This window comes from Typopeltis vanoorti, chromosome 20 (assembly GCF_054136105.1).
Source record: "Typopeltis vanoorti isolate ZY-2024b chromosome 20, IOZ_Tvanoo_1.0, whole genome shotgun sequence".
In the NCBI taxonomy this organism is placed as follows: Eukaryota; Metazoa; Arthropoda; class Arachnida; order Uropygi; family Thelyphonidae; genus Typopeltis; species Typopeltis vanoorti.
The window spans coordinates 65018542-65037797 of NC_143568.1; the positions used below are offsets into that span (position 1 = coordinate 65018542).

General features: G+C 38.2%; 1 protein-coding gene across 1 annotated transcript in view; it reads left to right on the plus strand.

The window, feature by feature from the left end:
* The window catches only part of LOC150095518 (sn-1-specific diacylglycerol lipase ABHD11-like), a 43567-nt gene that overhangs the window by 20284 nt on the left and 4027 nt on the right, over positions 1-19256 (plus strand). The window contains exons 4-5 of the mRNA XM_090410801.1: positions 10309-10488; positions 16057-16244. Coding sequence (XP_090266927.1) covers positions 10309-10488; positions 16057-16244 — 368 coding nt within the window. The remainder of the gene's footprint in view (positions 1-10308; positions 10489-16056; positions 16245-19256) is intronic.

Below are 19256 nucleotides of genomic sequence, written 5' to 3' on the forward strand. Positions count from 1 at the left end.
ATATTGACTGGAATGAAGAGATAACGTCAAGAATAAGGAGAATAAATTTCTTGATTTCTTAAGGGACAAATATCTTAGATAATATGTAACGGAATGCACACGAGGGTTGACAGTCTTGCATCTGATCGTATTATGACAGGACGTTCTTGTGAATGGAATATCTAATCGTCTCAGAATTGGTGAGAGTAACCATGAAGTGATCATTTGAGTCGTAGCTAGTCATATGAGAACTTCTCTGAAGAAGGGATATATGTGGAACTACAAGGCTAGTGATTATGAAAAGCTTATGAGAAAACTAAGAGCAATAGCATGGGAAAAGGAGTTAAGTGGAAATGAAACAGATACTGCTTGAGCATTGATCAAGAGCAATTTGGCAACAGTAATGTAGAGTGTATTCCAAAAGTGAAAAGGCTAAATAATGTAGAATTAAAATAAATGCATGAATGAATGGTTTAAAGGTGAAATCTGGAAGAAGAAGATACTGTCGAAGCAACACTAGATGAACGTTGGTAATAATCATTTGCATGAAAAGTGTAAAGAGGAAGCTAGAAAAGTGACTTGGTTGGTAAATAGCAACATGGATAGAAATTAATGAAGCCAAAGAAATTCTAGTGAGGTTTGTCGTTATGTAGAAAGCAGAAAAAAGAATGACTATAGAAAGATTATAACAATGCTGAATTGTTTGGAACCTCCCTGACCACTAACTAAGATTTTCGTAGTATGCGAAGGTAAATATGAGGACAAGGAGTAATGCAGCTTGCAGATTGCAACAGAAGAACGAGAGGGGATATGATTGAGATGTATGTTGGTCAGGAGTTGTTCCTAGATTAGTATGGAGGGGACTTTTCATTGAATAAAGGGAAACAAGGGTAGAACAGGAGGCTAACCATGCAGGTTGTTAAATAAAGGAGTGAGGAGCAAGTGCTTTCCATGGAGAATGGTTGGTAAATGAAAATCAGTGCGAATCACGATGAATTGGTTAAAGATAAAAAAAGATCATCGAATTGAGAGAGTGTGGGTCTCCAGCAAGGAGTCCTTTGAATTCATGGAGGAGAGATGTTTTTTTTATTTTGAATATCAATATCAAAGTGTATTATTATACAGCGTATTTGCATATATATATATATATATATATATATATATATATACAGGGTGTTCGGGATAAATTTGACAGTTTCGTAAGGAAAAAGAAAATCTTCTTTGTATCTATTAAATTTAATGAATTGACAAAAAAACATTACAGGCAGAGTTAATTACAATACTATCAACAAGATTTACTCAAAATAACCACCATTAGCATCGATCACAGCTTCAATTCTGCTTCGGAACCTCGAACAAGCTGATGCTACAGTCTCCCTGGGAAGGGCCGCAAAAACTGTTTTAATTTTATCCATTAACTGGGCTTTTGTATTACTGGAAGTGCGATTGGTGTCTTTTTCAACTGCGCCCCATACAAAATAATCCATGGGGTTAAGGTCTGGGGAGTTTGGAGGCCAAACATTTGGACTGGTGAAGTCGTAGAAATTTTCAGACAACCATTTTTGACTTTTCCCAGAGGTGTGGCAAGGGGCCGAATCCTGCTGCCATACATACGGCCTACCATTGGCTACCCTTGTTATCCAGGGCTTGACTACAGTTAGCAACTCCACGAACAAAGCCCGAATTCCAATGCCAGGGTTCTTCAACACCTGTTCCTGCAGATTTGCGAGGAATTCTGCTGTACGAACGCAATCAGATCGTCTGCTAGGGATCTTTCTTCTTGCTACATCCTCGTAGTCACCATTGCAAGTCTCTAGTTCATGCCTGATTGTTTTTACTGTATTCAGGGAGCATTGGGCAGCAGTCGTAATATCCTTATTTTGATGGCGGGCACGAATCATCATGATACAAGTTATTCTCTTCCATGATTCAGGTGGGTTCCAGCTATCCATCCTTTCTGACATCTTGTATATGAATGAAGAAGGGTCCAAACTTTTAAATGAAGAGAAGTGTGTGTTAATACATGTAACTTACGGAAAAATGTAATTAATTATAAATATGTCAAATTTATCTCGAACACCCTGTATATGGCAACTTTTTTAGGTAAAATTCATATAAGCTCTGCATTACTTCACACCATTGCATTGTCTGGTCTGGCTCTTATATTCAAGATACCAAGTAATTTTATATAAACTTGATTTTTAATCCTATTTTCCAAGTGAGCAAACAGACAAATAAGTCAGGTTTGCCCCTGCACATAGTGCAAGTCTGAGGCAACTTGTGGTAAAGGTGAATTAAGCTCTGATCACTTTCCTTAGTATTTTTCCCTTAACGTAAAGCACATCCCCTTGCGGAGATGTATGATGCTATGCATTAAAGGCAATGGTCACCACCCATACCGGTTTCGACCATTATTGAGGTCTCGTCAGTGGGAGCCAGACCAGACAATGCAATGGTTTGAAGTAATGCAGAGCTTATATGAATTTTACCTAATCAAGTTGCCAAAAGGTGCTTTGACCTTATTAAATAAAATCTCAGGATGAGAGATAGATGTAGAAAGTTTTTGTAACTTGGGTATATTTATATATTCAATATACCAAGTAATTTTATATAAACTTGGTTTTTATTCATATAAGATAACATATAAAATATTCATATAAGATAATCGGCATTACTTCAACCTTAGCATTGTCTGGTCTGGCTCTCACTGACGAGATGTCAATAAAGGTCGAAACCGGTATGGGCAGTGACCATTGCCTTTAATGTATAGAATCATATATCTCCGCAAGGGGATGTGCTTTACGTTAAAGGAAAAATACTAAGGAAAGTGATCAGAGCTTAATTCACCTTTACCACGAGTTGCCTCAGACATGAGAGAGAGAGAGAGAGAAAGTTTTTTACCTTGTGTATACCTATACGTTAAAGATACCAAACAATTTTATAAACTTGGTTTTAATCTTTTAATAAGGTCAAAGCACCTTGTGGCAACTTGTATAGTTAAAATTTATTATAAGTTCTGCATTACTTCAACCTTGACAGCTCAGGGTGTGGCTTCCACTGACGATACCACAATAAAGGTCGAAACCGGTCTGGGTTGTGGCCCTTCCCTTAATGCATAGCATCATACATGTCCGCAAGGAGATGTGCTTTGCATTATGGGAAATATACTAAGGAAATTGATCAGAGCTTACTCCACCTTTTCCACGAGTTGCCTAAAACCTATAATTACTTCAGGCATAAACTTAACTTACCCGCTTGTTTGCTTACTTGGTAAAAATGATTAAAACCAAGGTATCTTTAACATATATATATATATATATATATATATATATATATATATATTTTTTTTTTTTTTTTTTTTTTTTATTGTGAACATAACAATCTTATATACAGGATTAACCGGTTTTTGGTTCTCTGCAGTCAGACAGAGAGGTTACATGCTCATACTCTTGTTGAGATATGTTACATCGAAGTCACTTATAAGGCTAATTACAATTTTTTTTTTTTAAGTATTTTTAAAATAAAAATATGAGTTATTTTAACATGATACTGTATAAGAACATAAATGTGGAAGAATATAGAAGTTACTATTGCACAATATTATCTATTAACATGAGAGTGCCAGCTGATTAATTTTCGCACGGTTAAGCACAACAATCCTTCTTTCTTCCCCCTTTCTTTTTTTTGGGGGGGAAGGGGGGGGGGGGGGTAAAGGTGTCACTTCTATGCTGGAAAGTGGATTATAATGCAGTCGCCCTGCTCAGCCAGGAGTTGATTCCATGGATTCCATTCTTGGTGGAAAAGATCTAAGGTGTTGTTTTGCCTATGGTGGTGATGCTCGTGTAGGATCCGACTTCTCACCTTTTGTTGGAAGGCTGCAGTGAGTTGGTCAGTTGCCTCTCTCTGTGAAGTTGCTGTGCTGTCTGGTCTTGTATGTCTGAGGTAGAAGTTGTATATTACCGCTTTCGCGGTGATGAAAAGGTAGTTGCAGAATGAATGGTTATTTGACTCCGCATGGACGAGATTGAAATATTCCTCTTCTGTATGAAGACTACCACAGGTAGTCTTCATACAGAAGAGAGCTGTGTGAGAAGTGTGTGAGAGCTGCCGTTTCCCGAGACAAACTGATTAATTGGGTGTTGACTGGGCATTCCAAGTAGATATGCCGGACTGTTCCTAATTGGTAGCAGAACAGGCAGTTATCTGAGACGTTTGAGTTAAATTTTCGTAATATAGTAGGAGTGGGTAATATATTGTGCCACATTCTCTACTGAATATCTGCATCAGGTTTGATGGCTCTTGTGCGATATGGTAGATCCCATTGAAGTGTTTGATCCGATGATGCAGGATTTTCCAATAAAGTGCTTTGGTTCAACTGTTGTGTTAGAGTGCTGTAGATCTTGTTGGTGTTGCTGGGTGTAAGTTTCTCCCATGAGTTATTGGTTTTTATCAGAAAGTTAGGCGCCAGATCTTCTGAGTTGGGAGGGCTAAGCCCTCTTCTGTTATGCTATCAGGCATAGCGGCTTGAAAAGCGGCCTTTACGTTGTCTGTCTGCTCAGACTGATTCCCATATTCCAGGTTTTCGAGAGAATTTGGAAAGCGCCAGGTAAGGCTTGGAGAAAGAATGTCACCCAAGATCCTTACGCTTCGCCAGCTCCATGGAGGAAAGAAAAACTCTTTCTGAGTAATCGGGCTTTTTACCATCGTGTTGTGAAAGATGGGTTCCATGAGGATTTTAGGTAGGGATATTGTCTTCACTGTGTGCTGGAGGTTTAGCTTCTTCCATCGTCGAAGGGCATCTTTGTAGAAGTTTGTTAAATTTACTGGCACTTGAGCTGTTGTCATTCTTAAGGTTGTGGAGAGAGAGAGACCTCTAGTGGCAGAAGTGAAAATATATTCAGTGGTGCATTTGTGTGATATTTCCTTTGGTTGCATGGTATTCAGGAGAAATCGAGCGCGGAACGTTGTTATCCTATTGACAATGGAGGTCAAATTTTGTCCTCCATCTTTGAGAGAAGTACATAGCTTGGAGTATGAAAGCCAGTTTGTTTTGTTCCATATGAATCGATATATGGTTGACTTTATTTGTTTGATGAATTGCTCTGGTGGCGTAAGAATCTTTAGTGTATGCCAAAGGACACTGGTGGCTATTTGGTTAACGATTATTGCTCTCCCTCTTGTGGAGGCAGAGGCTCGTATTGCTGCCCACTTTCCTAGTACTTGCTTGAAACGCTTGTTCAGTGCTTCCCAGTTCTTATCCATATAAGAGGGTGTGTTTCCGAGGTAAATCCCCAGGTATTTGTTTTCCTCTGTGGACCAGGTACCAGACATTGGGGAATCCGTTCGGTTTTTCCATTTGCCACACCACAGTCCTGTGGTTTTATGTGTGTTTAGTTTCGCTCCTGAGGCTGCCTGATATTGTTGGTATGCCATCTGTATGTTATGGAAGTACTCTTCTTTTCGGGTTATGATTGTAACATCATCAGCATATGCTGTCAGGGTTATGGTTTGGTAGGGAAGTTTAGGGTGGCATGCCCTGAGCAGCATGCTGAGTCTACACAAAAAGGGTTCAATGGCAATTGTGTAAAGAGGACCAGAGAGTGGACAGCCTTGTTTAATACCTCTGCTGTATGGTGCAGTTATGGTAAGCCTGTTGTTTATTTTCATGCAAAACTCTGCCTTGGCATACAACATCTTAATAGAGTGAATGATGCCTGAGCCAAAGCCAAATGCTTTCAAGCAGTTGAAGAGGTAAAAGTGTTCAACGCGGTCGAAAGCTTTTTCTTGGTCTAGTGTTACAAGACCCATTGTTTCACTGTTGTTGTTCGCTATGCTTATGAGATCCCTTATGAGGTGTAAGTTTTCGTGGATAGATCTTCCAGGGATGGAATATCTCTGATGCCTATTTATTATTTCGCTCAGAGCGGGTTTAAGTTTGTTGGCAATGGCTTTGGATATAATTTTGCAGTCGGTGTTTGTGATAGAGATGGGTCTCCAGTTTCCTAGTTTCGTCGCGTCTCCTTTCTTTGGAATGAGTTTAATAACTGATGTTGTCATATTGAGTGGAAAGCCATTGGTATTCGCGTCGACAAAAACTCTGTAAAGGATAGGTCCAAGCTGTTCCCAGAAGGACTGGTAAAATTCAGTGGTGAGCCCGTCTATGCCAGGAGATTTATCTTTAGGTAAGGAGGTGCAGGCAGTTTTCAGATCGTGTAACGTGATGGGGAGTTCTGTGTTACTCCTTGTTATTGGTGAGAGTCTTTTCACATCGGAGAGAATTATATTCATGGCATCCATTGATGTTGAGTTGGCTTGGTACAAATTTTTGTAGTACTGCAAGGTATGTAAGAGGATTTCGTCATGATTTTCTATGATGTTTCCATTATCTGTTTTAATAGCAGATATGGTGGTGCACTCTTGTTGGCGTTTTTCTAGTGAGAAGAAATACTTTGTGGGGGCATCTGCGAAGTTGATATGTTTGCGTCGTGCTCTTATTAGTGCTCCTCTTGCAGAGTGCTCTAGGTGTGAGCATATGGTGACTTCTCGGGATTGGTATTCCTCAGATTCTGGATGATGCAATTGCTGTTGTTGTTGCAAATTTTTAAGGACTGAATGCTTATTCAAATTTCTTCTGTGACTATATTTTTGGGTGAATACCCTAACTTTGGATTTAAAAAGTGACCACCACTCGGAAATTGATTGTGAAGTAGGTATATCTCTGATGAGAGTTTCGATATACATTTTGGAGGTTCTGAGATATTCTGTATCCTTTAGTAGGCTGTTGTTAAAAATCCAGTATGCTCCTCCTTTGTGTCTGGTGTGTCCAGGAATGCAAATGCTAAGAAGGATGGAATCGTGGAATCATGGTCTGATGCATGAGATGGATGGTAATTGACTCTCCTGATGTAGGGTATTGTGTGCATCGAAGTGTAGTATCTGTCGAGCCGTGCTTGGTATAGGACACTGGTAGGACCACCTTTGGCTCTCCAGGAGAACACTTTCTCATGTGGGTGCAAGTGTCTGAAGGTGTCAGTCAGCTCGAGGTCATTTATTACATCCTGGAGAAGCTGAGTAGTGCGTGTCGATGCTCTTGGCATTGCTGTCTGTCCATTGCAGGATCCAGAGTGCAGTTGAAATCCCCTGCAAGTATGATCATTCACCTTGCTGAGGTGGTTTCGAACAAACTCTAGTACCTGCACTGCAAGCTGTTCATTTTGCGAGATGTATATGTTAATGATATATATTTTCTTCCCTGTCTGAGTTGTAATGAGTGCATATATTGCACACCCAGGAAAGGTATCGATTATTTCTACTTTTAGAGCGCTGTTTTGGTGAATTCCAATGCTGACTCCAGATCCATGAAGTTGTATGGCAGGACAGTGGTGCATGGTATAAGGCCAGTTCTTCCAGTGTTGATATGAAGCTTTGCTGTTGCAATGGAAGTTAGTTTCCTGCAGCATAACTATTTCTGGCCAGTGGGAAAGGATGTGCTGCAGGACCAGCCTGTTTTGCAGTGGTGTGGCACATCCTCTAGCGTTTATTGATAGAAGGTTTAGTGAGGTGCTCATTATTTTATGGTTTAGTTTTATTTGGTGCGGTAATCTTCACTTCCTTTACGGATAGTTACGCTGCCGCTGGGATTCAAGCCCGTTTATCAGGTAGTATATCCTTTTCCTGAGATTGGTGGTTTTTCTCCCTCTTTTTCCTGCCAGAATAGTTCTTAATTCTTCCAGCTGTGTGATAAGGCCACTGATGTCAGTGGTGTAGTCATAGGCTGTCAGCAGTTTTTGTGAAGAGCCTCGAACCTTTTTAAGAAAGCTGTGAAGCTGCTCATTTGTAAGTGGGCCTTCAGTGTGAGGAAGACCTGCATGTCCAGTTTCCTCTTCATCATCTGAGGACTCAAGAAGCTGATCTCTTCATACCCCGTCTCCAGGCTGTTGGGAGGGTTCCAGAATGCTTGGAGGCAAAGGTTCCCTGCTGCAGCTGCGCTGGTTTGGCTGTTTTTCCGTTTTTGTTTCTTGCTTTTCTTCGTTATTTTTATCTTTTTCAGAGTTAGTTAGTTAGTTGTCTGTGTTCTGTTTCCTCTTCTCTAGGATTGCTTTTACTCGATGTTGGTGGAGGTTCTTCCGAAAGGTGGGTTTCATTAGTGCTACCACTTGATTTTGTCTCCCCGGTACTCGACTGAGAGCTGTTTCCTTGATATCTTTGTTGTTTGTTAGGGATGCTCTGTTTTTTGGGGTTGGCTGCTTGCTGCTTCTGATTCTCTGATTCGCTAGGGTTAGTAGTGTTGTTAACCAGTTTCTCATTTCTGGGTATATACGGGCATAACTTCCTTACATGGCCTTCTTCGTGGCAGTAAAAGCACTGAGCAGCAACAGTAATATAAAAGGTGTAGGGTACTCCGTCTATTTCTTTGTTGATTATTTTGGGTATGGAGCCGATTGTATTGTCGCCAAATTGCATTAGAGCCTGTCTTCTAAAGCTCTTGATGTGAGCGAATTCAGGCCTAGTTGTAGAGGCGCGTAATGTTCGGATTTTACCTGTCACTCCGTATTTTGATAGTAATCCGCGAAGCATTTGATGGCTTATTTCCGGTGGGACATTTGACCCTGTTACTTTTGTGGGAGCAATTGCGATTGGTGAGACATTCACGTGGCATGCTCCGATGTCTATTCCCTTTTCAATTAATGTCTCAGACCAAGATGCGTTGTTAAAGTACATTTGTACGGTTCCGGCAACTCTTCAAATGTGAGTTATATTTTTGGGGGGAACATATTGGACTACTGCCTCTAGATATTTTTCCAGTGGGGTATTTTCAATTGCGAAAATTACAATTCCGTTGTCTCAGGAAACGCGGTTGGCTAGCTGAACGTTTGTACGTGCGGTGGTGGTTGTTGCAGTAGTATTAATTCGCGCGGAGGTATTAGCTACAATGTTGGCATAAGAGACAAAGAGTACTGACTTTTGTCTGTTGTTGTCCGGGGGGGCTGAGACTGATGTCTTTTCCTTTTCAGGAGCTGTGGCTGGCGTCTTTTCCTTGATCGGAATTCTGCGACCTTTGACCGAATCCTGCTGAGCTCGGGCATGGACTGGCTGCTGCTCTTGGTGATATGCTGTGGTTTATACTGGCCATTGCTTCGGGCGAATAAGGGGAAACGCCAGCTATCACAATTTCCCGGTACTCGAAGGCATACCGTTGTAACAATAAGCACACGACCAAAGAAGGTTTTAAAATTTAAAATAACTTTTCCTAGCTTCACAAATTTAGAAAACTAATTTTTTAACGCGATAGATTAGGTGCTTACGATTATGTAGGTATAAATCTTGAAGTTGATTGACGTATTCAACCGCACAAAGTACAACTTTAGGCAAGAGCGACCTTGGACACGTCTGCACACTTCAGCGTCGCGACTATATTTTATATAGTCACGACGCTGATAGATACGTCGCGACGATATATATATATATATATACATACACGCGTATATATCCATTCATCCTGATTTACGCTCATACGTAGGCCCACACTTCATCGTTCAGGCTTTCGAAACCGAAATCCTATGGAATAGGTTGGTTACTCCTTTTTCTCATATATATAATTAAAAAACATTATTATTACATTTTTGATTTCTACAAAAATTCAGTATACAAAATGCTGAGAACATTCGTTCTTGATAAATATCCATCACTGTTTTCTCACTGTTCTACTGAACTTTTTGTTTGTTTGTTCTGGTAGCGCTTCTGCTGTCCTTATAGTCCTTATAAGGACTGGCTTAAAGGGGCGAAGCAAGAATGCTTTTCAACCTCCCCGTTATCTCTGTAGAGGACAGTGTAGGGATAGGGTGTTATTGAGCTGTTAAAGCTCTGATCATGGCAGGAGGGTAACAGCAATAGCCGAGCCTCAGTTAGAGCTTCATTGGCAATAGCATTGCCATCCATTACCCTCCAAGAGTATGATGTCCGTTCCCAAACCTTCCACTTCTGCTGTCTTCCTCGAAGCTAATAATAATAATAATCTATATATGTCACCGCTGTGTGTGTGCCACAATATATATAAATTATTTACTTCTTATTCTAAATTGTATGAAGTAAATCAGGATTTTTATTCTAAGTTTTATTGACCACAGAATAGAAATAGGAAATCTGAAAGTAAATTAAAACTATTATTTAATTTGCTCTGAGATCAGAAGTGAAACTTTCATGTCTCAATGATTCTGATTTTAATTTAATCGGTATTATTTTTTTTTCAGATAGCTGGCTTGAATAATTAGTAATTATTTTGATAGGTTATTTAAAGTAAGGGTTAATTAACTTGAAATATTTTTACAGCCCCACCTAGTGGAAAAATTTGTAGCAATGGATAATGCTTTATCACCGACCGATGAAGGAAGAACTTTTATCTTCGAGTTATTCCAGTCAGTAAGAAATACTTTGCAAAGTTTGCCGAAAAATATCAGTCTAAAAGATGCTCGAGAAATTGGAGAAAAATATTTTCTCTCTCTGATTCCGGTATGATTCATTTATAATTATTTCTTCGCTGTTAAATTAATAGCATAATAAGTAGTATTTTTTCCTAATCGTATTTTAATAAATTAATATTGAAATTATTTTACTGCTTTATAAATTGTTAAGTGCTACAACGTAACGAACACGATGTTAGTCATGTTATATATGTGATAGTGTTTCTTTTTTTCTTCAACACTCACTAATTATTTTTCAAAGTGTAATCATGTTTCAAAATTCAAATGGAAAATCAAACATTGCGCCATTAGTGCAGAGATAATTCAGATCTCTTTTTTTTTATTGCTTCTTCGTAAATAATCAATTTTGTGTCCTTTTTTTAAAAAAAAAATTCATTTTATAATTATCATAATTAGCATTGTAAGAAATTATTAGTAGCTCAGATCTGGAGTGGATGAAATTGGTGTTAATTTGATAGAAGCCCAAGGAATATGATATGATAAGATGAGTTCTTTGAAGTAATAGTTTGGGAGAGAGATTTTTGATCAGGAGGGTGGACAGAGGGATCTTTGTAATGCGATGTGTAATTGATCAACAAGAAGTTCCAAGAGTCTACATAGATTCTATCTGGTAGTACGACACTACGCAAAAGGCAGCGGAATAGTGTACTATGAACATCGTGATCAATATATGGAATGTTGGAAGCTCAAATCGGATGGGGGAGTGTATGACAGATGCTTGGAGAACGCCTTATTTTCTGAGCATGGTGGCGAAGATAATGGTCTGAAACTGTTTCTCGTCTTCGCCTAGCGTGAGCGCGTGTGCGTGCTCCGCCCACGAATCAGTATAAAATTAAAATAGCATGAATTTATTGCTGTGCATAGCCTTAAAGTTAGATAATCCAGGAATCTTCTTCTAGAAGACCAAGCATGGAGTAAATTTTCGTGTCACTTCAGACTACTAATAATGCATTCCAATGATCTGACTCCTCACGTTAGATGCAGGCCATACAGCGCCTCCAGCAATAATATGGGCTAGCGGTCATGTTAAAGGAATCCCAATTACTTTATTCGTATTATTAGAAATTGACGGGTATACCTAAAAAGTACACTAGCCAGTTTGTAATAATAATAATGTAGTGTAGTTGCTTTTTATATTCCTTGAAATCCACTGTGAATTTTATTCCAGTTAGTTATAACGCTCCGAAGCCTATGATCAGGTCCCACACGGCATTGACTTATGAGTATAATGCACTTCTCTCATAGATATAGTGCAGTCTCAATATTTGTATTAACGTAATTTAGATATTTTAACGTTGCCTGAAGTTCCTTGTGAGTTTTATTCCAACCGGCCTAAAATAAAGGGTTTCACTTTATTCTGGTTCAACTTGTTCCGACCCACTTCGAAACTCTAAGAATTTCAACATAACAGGCCTATTTGGAGTGCGGTTTATAAAAGAGGGAAACCAAACTAAAAGGTTGAAGAACCCTTAACAAATCAAACTGTTCGACTAGTTCTGCAAAGTTATTACTTACGAGGGTGTGCTGAAAAGTTGTGATAATCACAATCTAAATTATATATCAAATATTATACACTTGTTACAATGCTGCTTCATCATTCTGTCAGTTGGTTGAAGTTATATTGCTTTAATATCATTTTTGTTCTAGGTGTTTATCAGAATTTTTCAGCCTCTCTCGTAACTGTTGTAGCTACTTCACCTGACAATAAAAGTGATATCTGAGAAAAATATAGAAAAAAAAGAAATCATGTATACAAAGCTATGAATCACATGCAGCGAATGAAGCAGATTGAAAGAATTGCAACTGCCAACTTTGTTAATAGTGTTGTTTTAAGTGTTCGCAATGAAAATTTTCCACCGTATTTCTAGTAATCCAATAACGAAAACTGCAGAAACGCTAATTGGTTACCTGTAACACTATCTATTACAGCAGGGATCTTCAACCTTTCAGACAATGCGGGTCCGCATTAAAAATTTCAATGAAGCCCGCGGGCCACTAAGCTATACTGCGGTATTTAGAATTGTAACATGCTTTCCATATTCACAAAGAACGCTCTGCATTTGATAATTTACATAAAATCCTATAAAAATAAACAAACTCAGCTTTAAGAGCGTAGATAGGAGTCGGGTTCATGATAAGTAAATACAATCAATATTAAAAAAGGATAATTTAATGAAGAAAACATTCATATTTTACAATGTCAATGGGCAACTAGCCAATGTTTGTCCTTGACCAGCTTGTTGATGTTGGCATCAATGTTGGAAGTCGCTATTCGCAGAGTATTCTCAAGATGTTAGTCCGTAATCTGAGTTCTTATCTTGGACTTCTCATGCTTCATTCTGGAGAAGAACTGCTCACATAAGTATGTGCTTCCTAACAAAGCGCACATCTTCAAAGCATGCCGGCGAAGATTAGGGAATACGTCCTCAGAAATGTAGTCTTTGTAAAATGTAAACAAGGGCACATTGAATAATTTTCCTCTCAAAGAAGAGTTGTTTTGGAGTTCAATCAACTCCATTTGTACTGAGCCTGGCATTTCGGCATCATTGACACTGAATGGCATTGAAAATTAATCTAAAGAAGACTGTTGGTTACGAAAATCACTAAATCTCTCTTCGAACTCACTTCGCAACACGGCTAATTTTATAGCGTATTCATCAAGACACGAACAGTTGGACTCAGCGAGAAGCTGAAAATGAGTTAAGTATTTTTTTGCGAGTTGTGCCTCCCAAAGTTTGAGCTTGGCCACAAAATCTTTGATATGATCAAACAGAGTGTGCACCAGTTGATCTTTGCATTGTAGCCGCGTATTTAGATCATTCATATGCAACAAGATGTCGGTCACAAAGGAAAAGTCTATCATCCACTTCGGATCGTTAAATTCCTCAATCGAATTCCCCTTGGTTTGCATGAACTGCTGTAGTTCGTTCCTTAAGTCAAAGACTCTTTTAAGAACCTTCCCTCTGCTCAACCAACGCACATTACTATATAAACCACATCGCCGTGATCAGCTTCGCATTCTTGAGTCAAAAATTCTTGGAAGTGAATGATTCAATCCTCTTGCCTTAATAATGTTGACAACAGTCACAATAATTTTCATGGCATTCTCAAATCCAATAGTTTTCGCGCACAAATTCTCCTGGTGGATTAAACAGTGATAATGGACGAAATCGTTTCCTTCTAGTTCCGGTTCTTTCCCACCATAGCAGGGGCACCATCAGTTACCACACCCTCGAGGTTGGTTAAGCTGAGGTTGAAACGCTGGAGTGTTTCTTGGCGGCTTCAGGAATATGAGTGCCTTTCGTGGTTCCGTTCATAGGTACGAGCGCTAGAAGTTCTTCTGCCACATTGAATTATTGATCAATGCCACAGACAAAGATACCAGTTGTGCTGTATTCTTCACATCTGTGCTCGCATTTAAAGCAAGTGAATACGACGTAAATTCGGACGACCGTTTTTTTTTTTTTTTTTTTTTTAAGTTCCTTCAATGTCATTGGCAAGTTCTTCGAGTTACTGAGTTACCCTAGACAAACTCGTTTTTTTAAACACTTCCTTATTATTTGGGCACTGAATATCCCCAGCGGCGATGAGACACTCTTTCACAAACTCGCCGTCCAAGAAGGCTTTTGATATCTTAGCATTTTTTTCAGCTATTACATAACTTACTTTGATACACGCTTCGCTCTCTTCCCTTTGCCTTTTAAACGTATCCTGCTGGCATTTTAAATCAATTTGGAGACGGTTCGCTTTGTCCACACGAAGCCGCCCTTGAAGGTGATCGTAATTGGACGCATGCTTTGTCTCATAGTGTCGTTTTATATTGTATTCTTTTGATACTGACACTGACTCACGACAAATTAAACACACTGGCATGTCGTCGATCTGCACAAAAAAGTACAAATTGGTCCACTTTTCATTAAAAACCCGACAAGAATCACTTGATTTACGCTTTTTACTCGTGATGGAAGGTGAACCCAAAAAATGATCAAAAATGGCCGTGTAACGAGTATTATCCACTGAATATGTCTCACTAATAGAAAAAAAGTCTGGCAATATAAAACCACAATGGGCTATGGCTGACACGACGAACCTGCGTGCGCTTATACACGAATATCACACTGTTCACGACTGACTGACTGTGGGTGAGATCCTCTTGTATTTATATGAAAATAACGAAGTATTTTCATATTTCATATTTTCAATAACGAACCTTCGAGATGTATCTGAAAGGCACTAGACAGCGCATTCGAACAAACTACTGCTTCAGCCATCTACTTGCGACGTTAGTACATGTACTTAATTACCGCTTGGCGCTGGTAGACGGCTGAAGAAGCATGTCTATTTAATATTTATTTTATTTTATAGGATTTTATGTAAAGTATCAAATGCACAGCGTTCCTTGTGAATCTGAAAAGCATCTTACAATTCTGAATACCGCAGTATAGCTTAGTGGCCCGCAGGCTTCATTGAAATTATTTTTTTTATTTAATCGCGTTTTAATGTTAAGTAGTTATTTTTTCAAAATGGCTGGGGGCCCCGGCAAAGAGCTCCGCGGGCCATGCGTTGAAGACCTCTGTATTACAGCATAATTATCCAGTTGTTCATATGACTGGATGATTATTTCCATTTCTGTCTATACTTTAAACCTGCTATCTCAAGTACAGCTACACGGTTTGGAAACAGAAATAATCTGAACTCATACCGTCGAGATGGATCAATGCAATATTTTTACATTGTAGGAACAATGGAATGCATAGAACACACACACACTGACACACACACAAACCAGGATGAACTATTGCCAGAGAAACTATTTATCATGAGATTTTAAACATGTGATGTTAATCACCACATGATGGACGTAATCCCTCAAATAAAAAGTGGACCCTTTTATTTCGGGCTAGGGCGACTAAAATTCACAAGAGACCTCAAGTTTGTAACTTGTGAGCGTTTATTTGTTTATGGATGAAAATTTGATTTTATTGAAGATTAATAATAAGAAGAACAACAACATCAAACACGATTCTGGTATTCTTAGCAGAATTCGATCCTGTTATGAAACAGGATCGATTCGTCTTTCGAATTGAGAAATGTGCCTCCTATTCAAACAACGCATCTGTATACACTGGCGTGATATCATAAGTAATTTTTTTATATATTTACGCAGAAGCATAAAATATAATTAACTGCATGACACAATGGTCCTCTTGAGATATCCGTGGATATTTTCATTTAAATTTTTCATCTTTCTTGTACGGTTTGTAAAAGTCTTGATCAACCATTCGTGATTTAATTATTGTAACTCTCTATTTTCCATAAATAATATGTTACTACTCGACCGTAATAACGACCACATCCTGTTATATCTGCTTCAAAAATGATGCCAACAGTAAAAAGCATTTGTAGTGGTTATAGATAAATTATATGACGATATTTCTGTCGTTATATACATGTATTTCACGATATGCTTTCATCAATACTGGGAGAAACCAAAGAGTCTCCTAGTCATTTGTTTCATCGCTTCATTGTTTATATTTAATCTAAGTTAACTTAACTCCTGAAATATGTTTTACATATTTAACTCTTCTGGTTTCAGAGAAAGCAAAGCCGTGATCTAATTCTTTCAAATCTTATTCAAACTGAAGCAGGAATATCTTGGAGAACTAAATATGAATTAATGGAGAAGATTTATCAGTCCCGAGGATATATGGAGGTTCCAAATTTGGGTAACTGCTATCATGGAAAAATGCTTCTTCTTCGCAGCCTTGAAGCACCTTTTGTTATGTAAGTTTGATATTCTTCTGATTTTTATTTCTTTTTACCTCTAAAAATTAACGATATTAAAGAAGTTTCGACGTTATTAAACAAGTTTATGCCCACTGTTAATTAATTATAACAGTAACAATTAAAATCACTGATTTCTTGTTTACAATTAAAATTGTAGAGAGCCATATTGTGATCTGATTAATATTTTCAATAAGTTCCATACAGCAATAAAAAAATTAAAAACTTATATGTACTCTTTCCTGTTCAAGATTTCATCCGCCTTCTTTATTCAGTAATCATTACGTATCTATTTTTCATGGTAATTATCGATTACAGTCGGTCCTCGACTTGCCACACATGCGACTTACGATCACTCGTACTTATGACCACAATCCCATTAATACATTAAACAGAAACTACTTTACTCCAGCAACCCCATGGAGCAGGAAGGATGTTATTACTGTCTTCAAGACAATTAAGAAACACTTGTGCTCAGGTTATTTCTGCAAATAGGTATGACAAGCCCTTAGAGACTTTTGGAAGTAACATAATATGTACTGTACAAAACATATTATGTCACCTCACTTCGTATCGAAGTGAGGTGACACAATATATGTCACCGTCCGTGATACATTGTCTTTTAAGGCTACCAAGTTCGAAACACCGCCACGATGGACTTTGGCCTTCACAACCAAAAATCGCACGCAGTAATATAGTTCGCCCACCGTTTTTGTAGATCTTTCCTTGGCATTTTGCCAAGAATAGTCGATTCATGCTGAAGGGGAGAAAGAAATTAAGGATGTACGAATTGGTCGCCAACATGCGAAATCACGTGCTTTCTTGTCTGTCGCTGTACAAGTACTAGCTTGATTTTTGTTGTCGCTTTTTTGCATTGTTTTTTATTATTAATTTGTATGATGGATCCAGTACATTCAACAAGTTCTGTTGTTAAACGTTTCAGTAGCTCTTGCAAAAGAATATTGAATAATGTGCTGACATTCTGCGAAAAAGAATCGTCTCCTTGTTCTCCTTTCTCAAGTCATAAAACGTGCACGTGCAATTGCGGGCGTATCGGGGTCGACTGTTAAAAGAATTCGTAGGGAATCAAAAGGTGAAGGTAAGCCAAAATTTAAATCTCCTAAAAAAAAGCGCCAGAGTAAAGAAAACCATCGAAACCGTAGCTTTGAATGATTTTGATGTAGACGTGATAAGAACTATTCACGAATTTTACGTGGTCGAGAAAAGAGTGCCAACTGTTCCGAAATTGATTCCTGTGCTTACAGAAAAAATTAATTTTCCTTGGAAAAAAGAAACTTTAAGGAAAATACTTAATGAAATCGGATTTTGTTTTAAAAAGTCCCAGAATAAAAGGAAACTTATCATGGAGCGAAGTGACATTGTTTTATCTAGAACGCAGTATTTGAGCGCAATAAGACGTTTCAGGGAGGAGAAAAGACCGATTGTGTCTCTAAATGAAACTTGGATTGATAGTAATTTAACTTATGGAAAATGTTGGCAGTCTAAAGAAGAATGTGCAGTGATACAAACCGGAAATGCCTCGCGGCGCATAATAATTTTGTGTGCGGGTGGAGAAATGGGTTTCTTACCGAATTCAAACTTTCTATACAAAGCCAATTACCATAGGCAAATGAATTCTACGATCTTCGAAAAGTGGGCAGAAGAAAAACTGATTCCAAACCTTCCTAAAAATGCTGTTGTTATAATTGATAACGCTTCATAATCACTCTGTTCTATTAAACAAAGTTCCAAATTGGTCTAATAGGAAGCAAGTTCTTATGGATTGGCTCTCTGCAAATAACATTTCTCATTCCCCAGATATGCGAAAAATTGAATTGCTTAATTCGGTCAAAAGAAACTCGCCCACAACTAAACTATTTAAATTCGACACGATGCTCAAAGAGCATGGATTTCTAGCTTTGAGGCTACCGCCATATCATTGCGATATTGATGCTATTGAGTATGTTTGGGCAGAAGTGAAAAGTTTCATTCTCCATCGCAACGTAACTGGAGATATTGACATGTCCAAACTTTTTAAGCTTTCAGAACAGGCGATTGAAAGTATTACAGTTCAAAACTGGGAAAAATATTGCTTTCATGTCACCTCATTGGGAAATATGTATTGGGACAGAGACGGAATTATCGAAGAATTATGCGAACCTTTGGTGATCAGTTTAAATGAAAGTGATGGCGATTCGGACACCGATTCAGATGAAGATTAAAAGGATTTGATAATGGTATTTTTTCCAACATTTTTTGCATGGGTTTGTTAAAAGACTCCAACAAGTCATAAATAATTAATCGGTTTAGGACATAAAGTGTCTCAGTTCTCTCAACTGTAAGTTTAGAATATCTAAGTTCATTTGAAAAAATTTCTGTTTTTCTGTATAATTATTTTTTTTATAGAAAACTTTCTTAAAAATAAACTGAGTTAAATTTTTGTTTTATGCTATACCTTTTTTAATTTTGTTAATACTCTACGTACATTTTTCCAACTGTTATACAAGCAAAATAGTTACACTTTAAAAACTATGTTCGTTACCTACAATGTTCGTAAATTGAAAAGCTGAATTTTCCGACCTGTAATAATAAACAAACACATCCCAGAAGACAGAGTGATTACCCTATTATTGGAATGGATTCTCCTTTTTCTGACATGCGCAGAAATGTCAAGGGACCTCTAATCGGTGGGCGAACTATATCAGGGGAGCGAGGTGGTCGTGCAACTTTAAAGAAGCGATTAATCACTCTTTCTTCTGTGAAATGATGACACAAAAGCTGCTGTACATCGTACAATGTGGAGAGGTGTCCTTCTTGCATAAAAGTGGTCTCATTCAGACATCGTTGTTGCTGAAGTTGCGGTTGAAAAACTGTTCAACATATCACGATATTTCCGTGCGTAATGGAACAGGTGTGATCCCCTATTGTCCTCAGAAATGAATACTCTAATATAAAATCTGATGTAAAGCCACACCAAACGGTGCACGGTAAATGTAATAGGAGTTTTGGGAA